The 15537-nt window shown below is 36.2% G+C and overlaps 1 protein-coding gene across 1 annotated transcript; it reads left to right on the top strand.

The window, feature by feature from the left end:
- Positions 1-156: 156 nt before the first annotated feature.
- On the top strand, positions 157-15350 carry LOC110376923 (clavesin-1). Its single transcript, XM_021335576.3, has 6 exons — positions 157-356; positions 7498-7645; positions 8371-8465; positions 14196-14337; positions 14593-14786; positions 15022-15350. The coding sequence occupies exons 2-6, from the start codon at positions 7504-7506 to the stop codon at positions 15319-15321; spliced, it is 873 nt and encodes a 290-aa protein (XP_021191251.1). The 5' UTR covers positions 157-356; positions 7498-7503; the 3' UTR covers positions 15322-15350.
- Positions 15351-15537: the final 187 nt, after the last annotated feature.

Below are 15537 nucleotides of genomic sequence, written 5' to 3'. Positions count from 1 at the left end.
AGGAAACCCTACTCTTAACACCAGCACCCAGACATTCCAAGTTACATAAAAGGTCAGTACACTGCATTGAGACCATGTTCCGGCAATCACGATTACTATAGATTCTATTCTCCGTCGAGCACGCGTCGCAGGCGCAGCAAAGGATTGTCTATAGACTATGAGATCAGTGGGTGGCATAACACGAGTAACCGTGGTATGCAGCGGACGTGTTGATCGTGGCACCTACTTACTTATATAAACAAATACGAGTTCCTATAAAAAGTTTAACTTTAGAAAAAATCCTATTGAATTAAGTGTTGTTTTAATATGAAGTCGTTGTGAAGTGGTTTTTATTGGGATTGACTTTTAATCTCTTGGTGAGTAATATTTTGTTTGGCTCTTCTGTCAGTCATCGCAGTTTTTGTTTATTTTGATAAGTTACGTGGGCATTGAAATTCAATGTTTTGTTAATATTCGTTTTCAATAAAAGTGCTTGATTAAAGACAACCAAAAAACAAAAGTTTGAAGGAACTTCTACATTCATCATCAAGCTTATAAGCTTATTATCTTAGCTTCTATGAAGCTTTTATTAGCATCCACAATTTATATAGGAAGCTATAGTAAGACGATATCTCAGAATCTAATTAAATATTAAGGAAGAAAAAATATATTAACTAACTGACGTGCGTAAGTAAAAAATAATAATACCTCGTTTAGCTCACAAAAAATAGAAGGTAAAAGTTGTCAGGCCTAAAAACTGCCTCTTAGTCGTAGACAAAAAAACGCACATACTTTCACATACAAGATTATAGAAATGTGATACAGTTATAATCAGGTAACTTGCTTTAGCTTCTAAATCATGTGCAGAAAGTATCGTTATTAACTATTTAAGTAATCTATCGTAAATTGTGAATTAAACTTCATTCATTTTCAAAAATTTAACAAAGGTAGCTTCGTATCCATTTTTAACTTGTCTTGAATGGATTACTATTGTGTAAAGATTTCAGAAAGTAAGTACCTTTCAAGGATTTCTGAAAGCTAGGCTGGACTAGAATCGAATTATCAAGATTGTTCCCGCGCTATACAAAGTTTTTCGATACAATTACGTTACCGGGCGGCGCTGGTTGAAAAGTATTTAACAAAGCCCATTTTCAAATAGTTGGCTTTAGAACTAAGATAAATCGCTGTAAATCCCTATTCTTCTACCAGTATCTAACTATCGAACTACTTTGATAGGTCTGATCTTTAACTGGTTAACTTCGATCTTTCAATGACATCTTCTATTTGAATCTGGCGCCCTGGTAGTTTTTTTGCTGATGAAAATTTACCTGGTAAACTTACCTTGACTTACCGTGACATTTTTCTTTTTTCACAAAATACATCAAATTAATATTCGTAATGCTAATAGAACAATAACGATAATAATATCCAGTGCAATTGAGACTGGCAGTTCACTAGTTAACCTTGGCCCGAGATAGGGCTTTGAACTTTCATGCAAGAGTAACATACATATCATACTTAATTACATTAAACCCAAGTATCTTTATAACCTTAATAAACAACAACATTGCTTTGTTTTTCGCAATAATTTAATTCAGAACAATGCTCTTAATGAAGGTTAAAATAGCTACCAATTTGTGCTAACAAGATCAATATGATTATTGAATAAATAAATGCGATCTCATCTGTCTGTTATATTCTCTAAAATTGTTAAGTTGTAAGTGTAAATAAATTATACGGCAAGTAGCTACTTTAGTAGAGATTGCAACATTGCAACTTATCGGAACTCAATTCACTCTATCTTGCAACATATAGAATCCAGACCAATTTTTATGGCCACATCGAGTTCAGACTCACTAATTATGATGGCTATCTCACAAATTACTCAGTTTCCTAACATGTGACAAGATCTTCCTTTAAATTCATTCTTTTGTATCTATACCATTTTTCGTCATTTTCAAGTGGGATTTGTAGCCTTCGACAAAATAGCACTTTATTAGTCAGATTACGCAAAGTATGCACCAAGGCGACGAAATAATTCGATATAATGCAATGTAACGCCACAAGACATAAAAGGGTTATTATCTTCTAGCTAATACAAATGATGATGATGTACGAGAGACACAAAGAGTAGGTAACGTGGATAAGATGCTGTATTGACGCTTATAAAATAACACACGAATGCACGAACGCTACGCATCTTATAAATAAATGTATAACAATAGAGATAGAATCAGCTGTTACAAAAACAGATGAAAAATTCGCTGCTTCTGTGTAATCGACTCCAGCAGCAAATATTGTTTATTGGTAGATAATTAGTTAAACGATACCAGTATTTTTTTTCAAGCGGATTTACAAATAGGTATATCTATTGGTACAAAAATACGTTTACAAAAAGTTAGCGTTCGTTAACAAGCACACTAGTAAAGAAAATACTGTGTAGTTAATTAACAATATGAGGTCTCAACTTACTTCATCTAATTATGGGGTCAACTAACTACGTGTTAATACAAATATATGAGTACCAAGTTAAATAATTTTAAGTAACCATGTCTTATAATAAAACGTAATTGATACGTCAATTACGTTCAAATATTACGATATTTGCCACCTACTTAACATTTGCAAGGCAAACAAACCAAACTATCGGAAAGTTTTTTCAGATTTTCGAGCCCATTTTTCCTCAAGATGTTCTGTTTCAAGTTTTCCTCCACCTTTACTCAGTCATCGGTGTTCAAGATACACTTAGATAGTTCATCCTTTCGTAGAAAAGTTAGGTACATTATTGTAATTGCCTGACCTGAAATAGCACCCACTCTTACTTGAGAGGCAGCTGCGTTAACCACTAACTTTACCCCAGCTTAGTTCCATGTTCCTATGTAACATTTTCGCAAAAGCAATGAGGGATAAGAAATCCACAAACTAATTGAGCAGAAATTTTAATTTCCACAACTGATTTATGCTAATTCGTTTTAAGTAACTCACTTCCTTTCCACCATATAGGTAGCTATGTTACAATTGTATCACATAGTAACTTTCAAAATGTTGTTCAATCAATGCTTTAGGAATCATTATGCGCTACTAAAACGTTGCAAGTTAGCTAAAATATTATGCAGAATGCACTTGGGTAATTAGTTGATTGGGTCATTAAAGTTTCGTAACTATGTTAAGTCAGTATTTTTCCATTAAAGTGAGAGGCTGTGGACTCACACTAGCAATTTCCGGCACTTCCAATGCAATGATGTTATTTATTGAAAGTAAAAGTAAATACATACATATAATATAAGCTAAAAAGAAAGTATAATAGGGAACAAATTACTAATGCTATAAGAAATAATAGACTACTTTGGAAGAATATTAAAAACATGACTTACACGAATAAATTACGAACAGGGAACTTAGAGCTGCTGCAGGTTAAATCATCGCCCATAGAATCCGCGAACTTCATAAATAAATATTTTGCAAGTATAGGTAGGGATCTGGCCCAAAACATAGCACCTGGTACTAATTTATTTGATAAACCCGTAAACAAACCACCATCACACACAAGCTCAATGGTACTGTTAGACACTGATCATCGCGAAGTATACAATACTCTCATGAATCTAAAATCTGACAGTGCCCCTGGATGGGACAACATACCCACTTGTTTCCTAAAACTTGCTAAGAATGAAGTTGTACCAATTATCACGCACCTTGCCAACCTATGTTTTCAAAAAGGTGTTTTTCCAGCTCCCTTAAAGAAATCTATTATTACACCTGTGTATAAGAGTGGTGATGGAGACGATGTTAACAATTATCGACCTATTTCTGTTTTAACCGCAATATCTAAAATTATTGAAAAATTGATAAACACTCGCCTCTTAAAGTATTTAAGTAGATTTAATATTTTGTCACCTTTTCAATTTGGATTTAGGGAAAAGAAGTCGACTGAGGATGCGGTTATAGCACTAAGTACTTTAGTAACCGAACAACTTGACAAAGGAAATAAATGTATGGCTGCCTTTCTAGACCTACGAAAAGCCTTTGACACCGTCTCTACTCCCATTCTTATTGACAAGCTTGAAGCTATTGGAATACGTGGAATACCACTGGCACTTCTTAAGGATTATCTCTCTGGAAGAACACAAAAAGTGAAATTAGGTCAAACCGCTAGTGAGGACGCAGATGTATCATACGGCGTACCACAAGGAAGTGTTTTAGGACCTACGCTATTTTTAATTTACATAAATGATCTCTGCAATATGAGGATTACTAATGCCAAATTATTCTCATATGCCGATGATACAGCTGTTGTCTTCTCTGGGAAAACATGGGACGATGTTAAAAATAGTGCTGAAGAAGGGCTTGCTCTCGTTGCTACCTGGTTAAAAAATAATCTGCTCACCCTAAACACAAGCAAAACCACTTACATTTGTTTTAATATATATAAAAATACATTTCAATTAGATTTAAAAATCCACACGTGCAATATTCCTACGGTTGGCTGTGATTGCACTACTATACAGCAAGTTGCTCAAACGAAATATCTGGGAGTGATAATTGACCAGCGTCTTTCCTGGTGTCCTCAACTGAATCAAGTCAGCAATAGAGTCCGAAAATTCATCTGGATATTCAAAGAGCTGAGATATGTTGTACCCAGGACAATTAATAATAAAAATAGAAATCAAAGAAATCTTTTAAATGAAATTTATATATCTTTGGTCCAGTCAGTTTTAGTATATTGCATAACTGTATGGGGCGGAGCAGCGAAATCTAAATTCCTAGAGTTAGAACGCGCTCAAAGAGCGATACTTAAGGTGATGTACTTCAAAATAAGAAGATTTTCTACTGAAAAGCTTTATGAACTCTGTAACCTGCTGTCAGTGAGAAAATTATATATCCTTCTGATCATACTCAAAATGCACAAAGCAACACCATATGATCCCAAAATACAAAATAAGAGAAAGAAACACTGCATTGTTAACGTTCCTAGGGCTAAGACTGAATTTGCCAACAGACAATATAAAAAACGCCCAGCCTTATTATATAACAAAATAAATAAATATATATATATCTATGATAAAAAACAAATTGAATGCAAAAAACAACTTACAGCATGGCTGCGAAGTTTAAATTATGATGATACAGAGCTACTTTTGAAACGTATGACTTAATATTGAAAACCTTTATCAATAATAAATGATATTTTACATGCACACTAAAACTCTGTATTTCCCACCTATTTAAACACACACACACGCACTTTCACACACATTTACACACATACTCACATACACAGGCACATAGGTACTAACATATGAGATATAATTTTACAATTTTTATTTTTATATTATTTTTTTCCCCTTTTGTGACTAACATACTTGTGTATTAATAATGTAATGGGACTGAGCGGAGCCTTCAACTACAGGCATTTCTATGCCTAAATGGAGACTCCTCGACATGAAATTGTAAGCCAAAATTACTTGAAAAATAAACTTATTATTATTATTGTATGTCTCTACCAGACCTCGGGACTATAGAGTCCCGGATTTTTGGGAGGCGAACGTGGGGCCGAAGCCAACACGCTGAAGCCCTTTTGAGACAACTTTAATGAAATGGTGACACAAAACCGACGATTATCCCTGTATACACTATAGAAATGTACCCAAGGACAATCCCCGGTTCTGTGCTAAACTATTGCTAACTATGGATGAAAACTACTTGGGCTATTGTGATGGGATGCTAATGGACTAGGAATGGGGAAACTACGGGAACTATGGCACCTGCCGATAACAATGTAATAAATACACGTAAAAATGGCAGGTGGAGACTCGCCAACTCACTTACTGGGCCCCCGGGAATCAGTCACTGAAAAGCAACAAGAGGGCAACAGGTACATGAGCGGCTGAGAAGGGTGAGGATACCTCGGCGGACTTTAAACGCAGATCACGCGCTCCCTGTGGGTCCAGCATCACCGGCCCACTCGCCACTTACCACGAGGCACCTACCCTCCGAGCATTGCTCTAGCGACTCCACTCTGACCGGCCGGTGAAGGCAAGCCAAGAGGCGGGAGACCTATCCCCCGTCATGCTTCACTCCGGCAAGCCGGAGATGGGGGACAGTATACTCTCCCTGGAGCACTCGGATATATAGCCCCGCGGGGTCGCTACTCCCCGTCATCCGCCTCAGATGCCCTGCGGGGCTTATTATTATTATTATAAATGTATGTCTCTTCCAGACCTCGGGACTATAGAGTCCCGGATTTTTGGGAGGCGAACGTGGGGCCGAAGCCAACACGCTGAAGCCCTTTTGAGACAACTTTAATGAAATGGTGACACAAAACCGACGATTATCCCTGTATACACTATATTATTATTATTTATGTATATACGTTTATTTTTCTCGGCTTTGAGCCGGGTAGAGCTGGTGACACGGGCCTAAGCCAAGTGGTCACCAGCGGGATTTGTGGTAGTAGTAGGTCTGTTTCGGTTCAGCCGTGTAGATTGTGTATCAAGTTGTGTATTTGTGTTAGTGTTAGTGTATTATTATTATAATAGAAAAAAATTGGGTTGAAATTAAAGCTTCTTGATTGTTTGTTTTTATTACAAAGATTAATTTGGTTACGTCTAAAGACAAAGTGAACAAGGTTTTGAGTACAGAGGCGACTGCAGAAAGAAAAAAGTTCTTCACTATTTGCTAGAATTTTTAATTTTAATAACAATGCACTTTCATCATTGTGAGAGAGATGCTAGACAACGACCTAGAAAGTTAGCCTGACGTTATCTTGTTAAGTAAACACGACCATAATAAAAAACCTGACTAGATTTCATCGGACCCAACGCATTTGGTTTCTTTGTACGTTACCGTACATTTTACAAAATGCTACCAGGATTTCATAACACCACTGTAGGTAATTAGTAATTAGAGGCACGCTGTCACGGAGGCTAGTCAGTCAACAACTTGTGTCAATTTCATTGAAATTATAGTCAACGGTAGCGGCATTTTTACGAGTACTTTAAGGTCGATGGCGGAAAAATGTACTTACTTTAAAAGGTTATTGTTCTGTAATTGCATGGCTTTATGACATGGTTCTTTGTCATGTTTTCCTTTTTTTCTACAGTTACTTATCCACATAATAGTATAGTTTCTCTTGGCACGTAAACCAAGTCTTGCATACATTACCTTTGTCACCATTCGCCATCAACTTCTTTCTTTCTTGAATGCTTCTGTATTTTTGTCAGCTGCTTCTGACTCACAGTCAGACACCTCACAACATTAGGGTAAACATCAGGCAGATGATGATTACGTCACTATAATATTCATATTAGAAGTTCCTTCAAATAAAGTTCAAGTCTAACAAACTGGTTCATGGATGTTGTTGAACCTGCCTTAAGCAATTTAAAATCTTCCATTAACTCATTAAAACATACTCTTATGTAAACAAATGACCATATGATCAGCTGCTGAAGTATCTAAAGCACCTTCACCTAAATATTAAGATAACAATTAACCTAATTCTGAATTACTTTGTTTCAGTACAATATGCCGTTTATCGAGATAGCATTTCAAGCTGAAATAAGTAGATACGAGGATCCGGAATTCGCAGAATATGCAAAACGGCACTGTAACGAAGATCCGGACACCAGGGGCAAAGCAATCGAGGAGTTACGTAGACTTATCCGGGGTAAGATTCACTCCTCTCTACCACGCCACGTTCCGTTACCGACCATTTCACAAAATAAAAAAATCGATTTGCAAGTTGCATCTTTCAGAAAATAAAGAAAAGATTTTGTTTACAAACACCTCCGGCTTGTCAGTTTCCTGGCAACCGCACCTGGCGACATCTTCTACGGAAAATTCAGATTTGCTTTAGACAAAATACCAGGATATCAGAATAGCTCAGGAGAAGTATTTAACATGTATGGTACGGGCTAACGAGGATAGATGTCGCGCTATGTATCTTTTTCTGAAACTAAAATAAAATTAATTGTTACCTAATTAGGTAGGTATTTTGATTGCGAAAAAGGAAACTTTGTATTTTAGAAGAAAGTATGAGTATGAATAAACGCTGCAGAACTATGGAAATGACATACAGTCACGCACTCGTCTTACAACACTGCCTAACAATAGCAATTTTAACTGTATTGCTCAATATTATGATGAGTGGTTGTAGTCAACTATTGCCTAATAAAATAATACACTTGTCATTTCTAAAGACATGATTTGAAAACCAAATCTTTCTTGTTCATTTAGGCCCAAGTTTACTGGCAACATAAACGTGTCGGTTATCTTAAAACAAATCTTATCATGAGTTAAATTTTTTAAACAGAACAGCAGCTGTTTTATAAGAGAAACGGTCGATATGTTGGCGGCGAAAATGAGTCTTATTTGTTTAACGATTTATTTCAGAGCGAGGAGAATGCAATCCACGGCGAATAGATGACGCCTATTTACTACGGTTTCTAAGATGTCGGCGGTTCATTCCTGCGCTAGCACATAAATTGGTAAGTACTCTTCTTCCGAAAATATTTGAATGCCACTATTCATCAATCATTAAAATCTTCAAAAAACAATAACGTATAAAACATACACTTAACATTGTAACTAAACTGGATTTACTACAAACACGAGTAAAATCCGCAGATGGATTTTGAGTTATGTCACTTTTGCAGCAAAATTGAAACAATAACTTCTATGTTACTAAGGCAACAGAAATCTAAAGGAGCGCAAAACAAACTGCGCGCGTAAACAAAATCACCGACTGTCAAGCGCGTTTTTTTTTGTCCCTAGATTCTGAGTTGTGTCTCTTTAGCACCAAAATTGAAACATTCAATTCAATAATACTAGGGCAAGAGGAATTTAGAAGAGCTCGACAAAGCAAACACCGCGCCAAAAAACCATCGACTGCCTAGTGCGAGTTTTGCAAGTTAACTTCTTCGATGCGAAGATTACCTAATATCATAATATTGAATCATGTAGCACTTACCTTAGAATTGTTTAGTTAACACGTTCGCGTAAGCAACGTCTTACAACGTCGTATTGATATAAGTATGAAAAGGCCCAACGTCGTACGACGGCCTCTAGATTGTCATATTTATTTTGACGGACCATGTCAGACCTATGTGGTGGCGACAACGTTTATAGACGTCGGACGTGAAATAACGTTGCGCCACATAACACAGATTATAAGACTACGTATAACGGCGGGACGTCTTAAGACTTGGTTTAATTTTGTGTGCGAAAAAGGTGCGCCACAGTACCAACATTTAAAAATGAGATTGCTCACGCGAACGTGTTAATAAAGACTGTTATCGGTACTTGGTCGTAGGTATTACACTCGAGCACAATTTTGCGAGTGTAAAATTAATTAACCGGCAAAATGAATGAAGATGTAATACTTATCTAAATCATGTGACACAGCAATACAGCATACGACTCTTTATTTTATTTCAATAGACTTTTACGTATCGAGTTGCGAACGCTCTCAAAACTCGGAATCAGCACGAGTGCTTTTGAGTTATGTCACTTTTGCAGCAAAATTGAAACAATAACTTTTATGTTACTAGGGCAATAGAAATCTAAAGGAGCGCAAATCTGCTCAAACTGCGCGCGTAAACAAAATCGACTGCGAGCGACGACGTCAGCCCGTGTTTTTTTTTTTTTGGTCCCATCGATTCTGAGTTGTGTCTCTTTAGCACTAAAATTGAAACATTCAATTCAATAATACTAGGGCAAGAGGAATTTAGAAGAGCTCGACAAAGTAAATACCGCGCCAAAAACCATCATCTGTGTTCGATATAATATGGTTCGATACCACGGAGGACAGAAGACTAGCGGAGGTGCCCTAACGTAAAATCTCCTAACAAAGCAACGCGCCAAAATTCGGGTGAGCGGGGGACGAGGAACGTTACTGGCTCCACCCGTGCTCCACCCTTATACGCCTTTTATGGGAAGCCACCCATTTTTTGTAAATCCATCTAGCGTGGAATAGGACAATTAATGTCTAACCCTAAACTAACACCGACCACTAAAAAGTGAAGTAAATACTCAAACTTAATAATTCTTTACAAATAGTAATTGAATTAGAAAGTTTGAAGAAGCATTCATTTGAAATAACCAAAGAAAAAGAGAGAGATAAAAAAAGATAGAAAAATAATACTTATACAAGTATTATCGGGTGCAGAGAACTTGCCCCACAACAATTCATTTACCCGCTCAGAAATGAAATAGGTATGATTCTACTAGGAACCATTAAACGGAGACTCGATTAAAAATCATTTTTATTCACCACGGGTCTAAAATACCCCCATGGTGTTACTTAAGTATCAACTTATGTCATTGTGTTAGTTCATCTACTAGCCACTATGGCGTCACAAGCACGAAAATTTGTTCTTTTTGTTCTAGAACCTTACTGATGATGACTGTTGTTCTTTTCGATGTTGCCATATTATGAAATTCACCAAGAACAATGGAAATTTTATTAAACATTTTAGGGACAGCGTTATTCAAATTAGAATTTTCACAACTATATCATAGAGAGATATAGGTTAAATATTGCTGAGGATCAAGATAAATAAATGTGTAAAAATTTACGTAAAAAGTTTTATTTAAAATAACACAGTAGGTATTAACAGAAAAATATTCTATAAAGCTATAGACAGGAACATCCTTGTTCATCCATCATAACAAAGATATTCATATTCACTTATCGAGTAATCTGCAACAAAAACATGTTTTTTAGATAAAAAAATAAAAGTTGTGATAATTTTTAAAATAATTGTAGCTTTCAAATAAAACCTCTTTTAAGTATGGGTGATTGAATTTTCTACGACTGGTAACACTGATAAAACTACATCTGTAGTTTTGAACGCATAACCATCAAGGTGGCTGAACCACTTAAAGGTAAAAATAATAGTTTAAAAACTATTATTTTTATTTTTCATACCGAATTCATAGGGCTGCATTTCATTAGCCAATCCGCCACTTTGGGACGGCCGCCATATTGGATTTAGGTTACGTGATTATTATTTTTCGTAAAATAATAAGTGTCCACCTGTCATTTTTACGTGTGCAAATATTGTTATCGGCAGGTGCCATAGTACCATTATTATCCCCATTCCCAGTCCATTAGCATCCCATCCCAATAGCCCTAGTAGTTTTATTCCATAATTAGCAATAGTTTAACACAGAACCGGGGATTGTCCTTGGGTACATTTCTATAGTGTATACAGGGATAATCGTCGGTTTTGTGTTGCCATTTCATTAAAGTTGTCTCTAAAGGGCTTCAGCGTGTTGGCTTTAGCCCCACGTTCGCCTTCCAAAAATCAGTTTGTTTCATAGAAATCAGTTTCTTCAAAATGTATGGAACATATTTTGGAATATTTCGTAGGTATCCAGTTTGGTTTATTTATGATGCGTATCCATGTGTTTCTTATATCATGGTTAACGGGAAATCTAAAAAAGGAAATAATAATTAATTTATGAAATAATATTTTCATAAATTAATACTTATTATTATTGCAACGTGGTCTATCTGGCCTGACGAACGCAATTTTACTTCAAATATTAAGTCAACTACTTACCGAAAGATGGCGTATTTTAGAAATTTTTAAATTTCATGTTTTTTTATTTGTTTTGGTTGGTAAATAAGGTATAAAAAAGCTTTTAGCATGCAAGTAAAAATGAGACTGCTATTTTAGCCAAAATTGGTACTAATAGTATGCATTGATACGAAAATAATACAAATTCACTAAAAACTTCTAAAAATTCAGCTATTCGACGACAGATGTCTCTAGCAAAAAATATGTTTTAGAGTTAAAATATTACTTACACGTGAAATGTTATCCTGTCAGTATGTTTGAGTTTGGATCCTGAGCAATTTCTACAATTTATAACAGCACACTTCATCGTTTTTATCAAATAAAAAATAAAATATATTCAAATTGTGGTAAAATACGACTAGATGACAAGATGTCAATTTGAAGTGAAGGACGGTATGTGGGCGTTGTCCATCCACGCCTGCCGTGACGTAGTCGTGACGTATTTGACCTACCTGAAGGCGCGTGACCTACCTGCTTTAGGGCATCTCCGCTAGTCTTCTGTCCTCCGTGTTCGATACCGATTCGGTCACTTTACAACAAAAATTGGAACGTTTTGCCTTTTATATTACTAGGGTATAAGGAATTCAGCAGAACTCAACCGTAAATTATTTCGGCCGTAAAGTAAATCGCCGAATATGGTCAGACCCGTGGCTTCGACCACAGAATACTCAAACTAGTAGCTAGAACAAGTACCTAGTACCTACTTAATAGATTATTCCTAGCTCTAATAAGATTCATAGCTATTTTAAAATATAATCGATTATATCGTCTATGGTAAGCAACCCAATTGCGTGAACTCAGTTGTCATGATAAACGATTGACGTCCATCGCCGACCCTCGTCACTTGGGAACATCTGAAGTGATCACGTGACAGCCGGGCTATTATCCTCCGCAATGTTTGATATCGAGCACCCAATCGATCCTTGGAACTTATCGATAGTATCCATCATTCTAAAGATAGATTTCCTTGACTTACGAAGTTAAAAATAAAGATTTCATCTGAATGGCTCGGTGAGGTGGAAGTAACAAGGTGATGTGACAAGGATGATAGGGTCAAAGACAATGGTTCAAAGGTGACGTTGGCACAAAAACATACATTATGCTGAAGGTATTAATATTGTATCTAGCGAAACGTACCTAAGTTACGATTTTAGAGCCCATCTGTTTTCTACATATTTTCGACCTTATTTGGCAAAGAGAGAAAAAAAATCTTATTTGGACATTTCTTCTAAACATCATCATAGGCCTTGATTTTTGAGAAGTGTTAAATAATTTCCATTCGCATATTTAAATCATTTTGTAAATATCAGCTATTCTCTCTTGAACTCTCTTGTAATGTCAATGACAATAAACTAGAATCTAAAGAATGTACAAATATTGCATAACTCGAGGTCAGTATGTGCGAAAGACATTGAACTAGTCAAAAATATTTGTAAACTAAAATTACGGAATAAGAAGGTCAAGTGATGCATAGGTACTATACAGTAAAATCTAATGATCAACGGGCAATATCGTTATTTTACTTCAGACTTAAGTAACCTCTTCTAAACGTCTATCTACGGCCATTCCAATAATTTATCCATCCATTAATTTGGTTACTCGAGATAGATCACATTAAAGTAATGTCAAACTCCGATCTCTAAGCAAAACTAAAGATTGTTAGAATATTGGGAGTAGCCACTAAGTATACAATATCATCAATCATCAAATCACGTTGACAACTATAATTTCCGATTCCGTTGTAACCATCGCGACTTTCCAAGGACCATCATTATGTCCAGGTTAGGAAACTATCAAAATCATGGAGTAAGGAAAGACTAGCGGAGATGGCATAATACAGGTAGGTCATGCGCCTTCTTCTCGGTCAAATTCATATGGTGGGCATGACCAAAACGATCAGTTACGATTGAACTAACGAGGCATTCGGGTTCTTTTCAACGATTTACAGAGAATTTGGTAGAATTACAGAGAATGTTCTGGTAAAAGAAGGCGTATAAGAGCGAAGAGAGTAACGTTCCTCGTTCCCCGCACACCCGCAATTTGGCGCGCTACTTTATAAGGAGATTTTCCGTTGTGGCACCTCCGCTAGGCTATTCATCTTGTTTTCCATGATCAAAATGCTTAGAACGTGAATTTGACCGGCCACTGTTTATTACATGGATTCCTTGACATGAAAACGTGCGTCGCCTTTCAAAGTTACGAGTCTAAAATGTAGTAATGTCGCCAGTATATTTCCAAAAAAGTTGATCAATTTTGCTAATTTTGAGGTGTTGAAGGAATTTTATTTACTTACACCTCGTTTATTTAAGTAGTTTTTCTTACACTTTCTTTTTTAACAACGATCTTTTATTTGGTCCTAATGATCATTTTCATCACTAGTTCCACAGAATGGGCAAAATGGCTTTACTTATTTGTGGAAAATAAGAGAAAGTATGCAGAAGTACCTTTTTTTTCACTTTCTAACCGTAATATTGGATGTTACGACTACGCTATGGCTTTTTGCTTTTTGAAGGTTTAGGACATATTATGTCATGTATTTGAATTGGTTCCTATAAGTAGATTTATTTCTATAGCAATATCAATTTCATATTACCTAGCTTTTAACTATTCTAAAATTATTGTGTTTGCCGACAGATGGTTCGCTACGAAGAGTTTCGTCGCCAGAACGCATACCTGTATGACTGTGACCCCTTCAAGCTAACTACTGCGGAAGAAGTCTACGCAGGGGTGCTGCCAGAGAGCCCAGATAACGGTCGCATCATACTAATGAGGTTTGGTAAGATGTTGAGGAAATTGCATGAAATCTTCTTAGTTTTGTGCTGTCCTGGTAGCTGTTGGTACTTTGTATTGGTTAAGTTTAAGCCAATTTCATATCGATAAAACATTATTCGTAGGACAAATAAAAAATTACCTGAGCTAAAGAAATATGATGGTAGCCCTTTCAAGCGAGATTTTCGAATTATGTTCTCTTTTCAAGTTATGTGATGATTTAAAAATACCAAAAACCTAAAATATTCCTCTATTCTTCCAGGACAATGGGACGTAGACACAGTCCCAATAGAAGACTTGGTCCGCTATGCTCTAATTATGGATGAAATCGCAATGATGCAGCCGAAGCTGCAGATCCTGGGAGTCACCATTGTAGTGGACTTGGATGGACTCAACTTGAGGCAGGTCACGCAACTGACGCCGACTGTGGCAGGACAGATTGTTAGCTTAATGGGGGTAATTTTAATATTTCATTACAAAAAATTACGATTGATAACGTAGTTTGAAAATGATGACGATCTAAATTATTAACAAATTCGTTTGTTGTAAAATTATTACACCGTCATACAGAACATGCCATCTACTAGCATACCGCTGTACCGTTTCCATATCAACATTCAACGCCGTCGAAAAGTTTTCTAACATCACCACTAGATGTCTCTGCAGCTTTCATAATTCTATTTATTTTCAGGTGAACTTCCCACTGGCAAACCACTGCCTTCACATAGTCCGTTACAACTGGCTTCTTCACTCCATCTTCTATTTATTCAAGCAATTTATGCCTCAAGCTGTCTGGAGCCGCATACATTTCCATGGCAACGATGTGACTTCTCTTCATAAGCATATTGACCCAGAATATCTACCTCCAGAGTTGGGAGGCCGGTGTCGCCATGTGATATCTACCGTCCATTGGATCTCCAAAATAAATGAGTACAAAGACGATTTTCTAGTGAAAGAACTTAAAGAATTGGGATTTAAGGTTAAAAGTTGATGAAGTATTAATAAAATTATTTTTAATTATGTATGTGTTATTATTGTGTTTTCCTGTTTCCTAAATAGCAAACAATTCGAAACTTGGCTAAGTGACTGACCAACATAGATTTTAAATCTAGGATTTGAAAGATTGCAAATTTTTTTTCATACAAACGTTTGTTTCCAGATATAGCATGAGTTTTTCTATCGCGTAGATACTATTCTGCTTTAAGAG

This window comes from Helicoverpa armigera, chromosome 17, assembly GCF_030705265.1.
Source record: "Helicoverpa armigera isolate CAAS_96S chromosome 17, ASM3070526v1, whole genome shotgun sequence".
Lineage (NCBI taxonomy): Eukaryota > Metazoa > Arthropoda > Insecta > Lepidoptera > Noctuidae > Helicoverpa > Helicoverpa armigera.
Note: the sequence above shows the minus strand (reverse complement) of the source record. Positions and strands in the feature narration are given on the sequence as shown.

Bases quoted from the DNA above. Each gene is read 5' to 3' on its own strand.
- LOC110376923 (XM_021335576.3), top strand. From the start codon at position 7,504: ATGCCGTTTATCGAGATAGCATTTCAAGCTGAAATAAGTAGATACGAG. The intron at 8,466-14,195 runs GTAAGTACTCTT...GTTTGCCGACAG, and splicing joins CTGCGCTAGCACATAAATTG to ATGGTTCGCTACGAAGAGTT. The intron at 14,787-15,021 runs GTAATTTTAATA...ATTTATTTTCAG, and splicing joins AGATTGTTAGCTTAATGGGG to GTGAACTTCCCACTGGCAAA.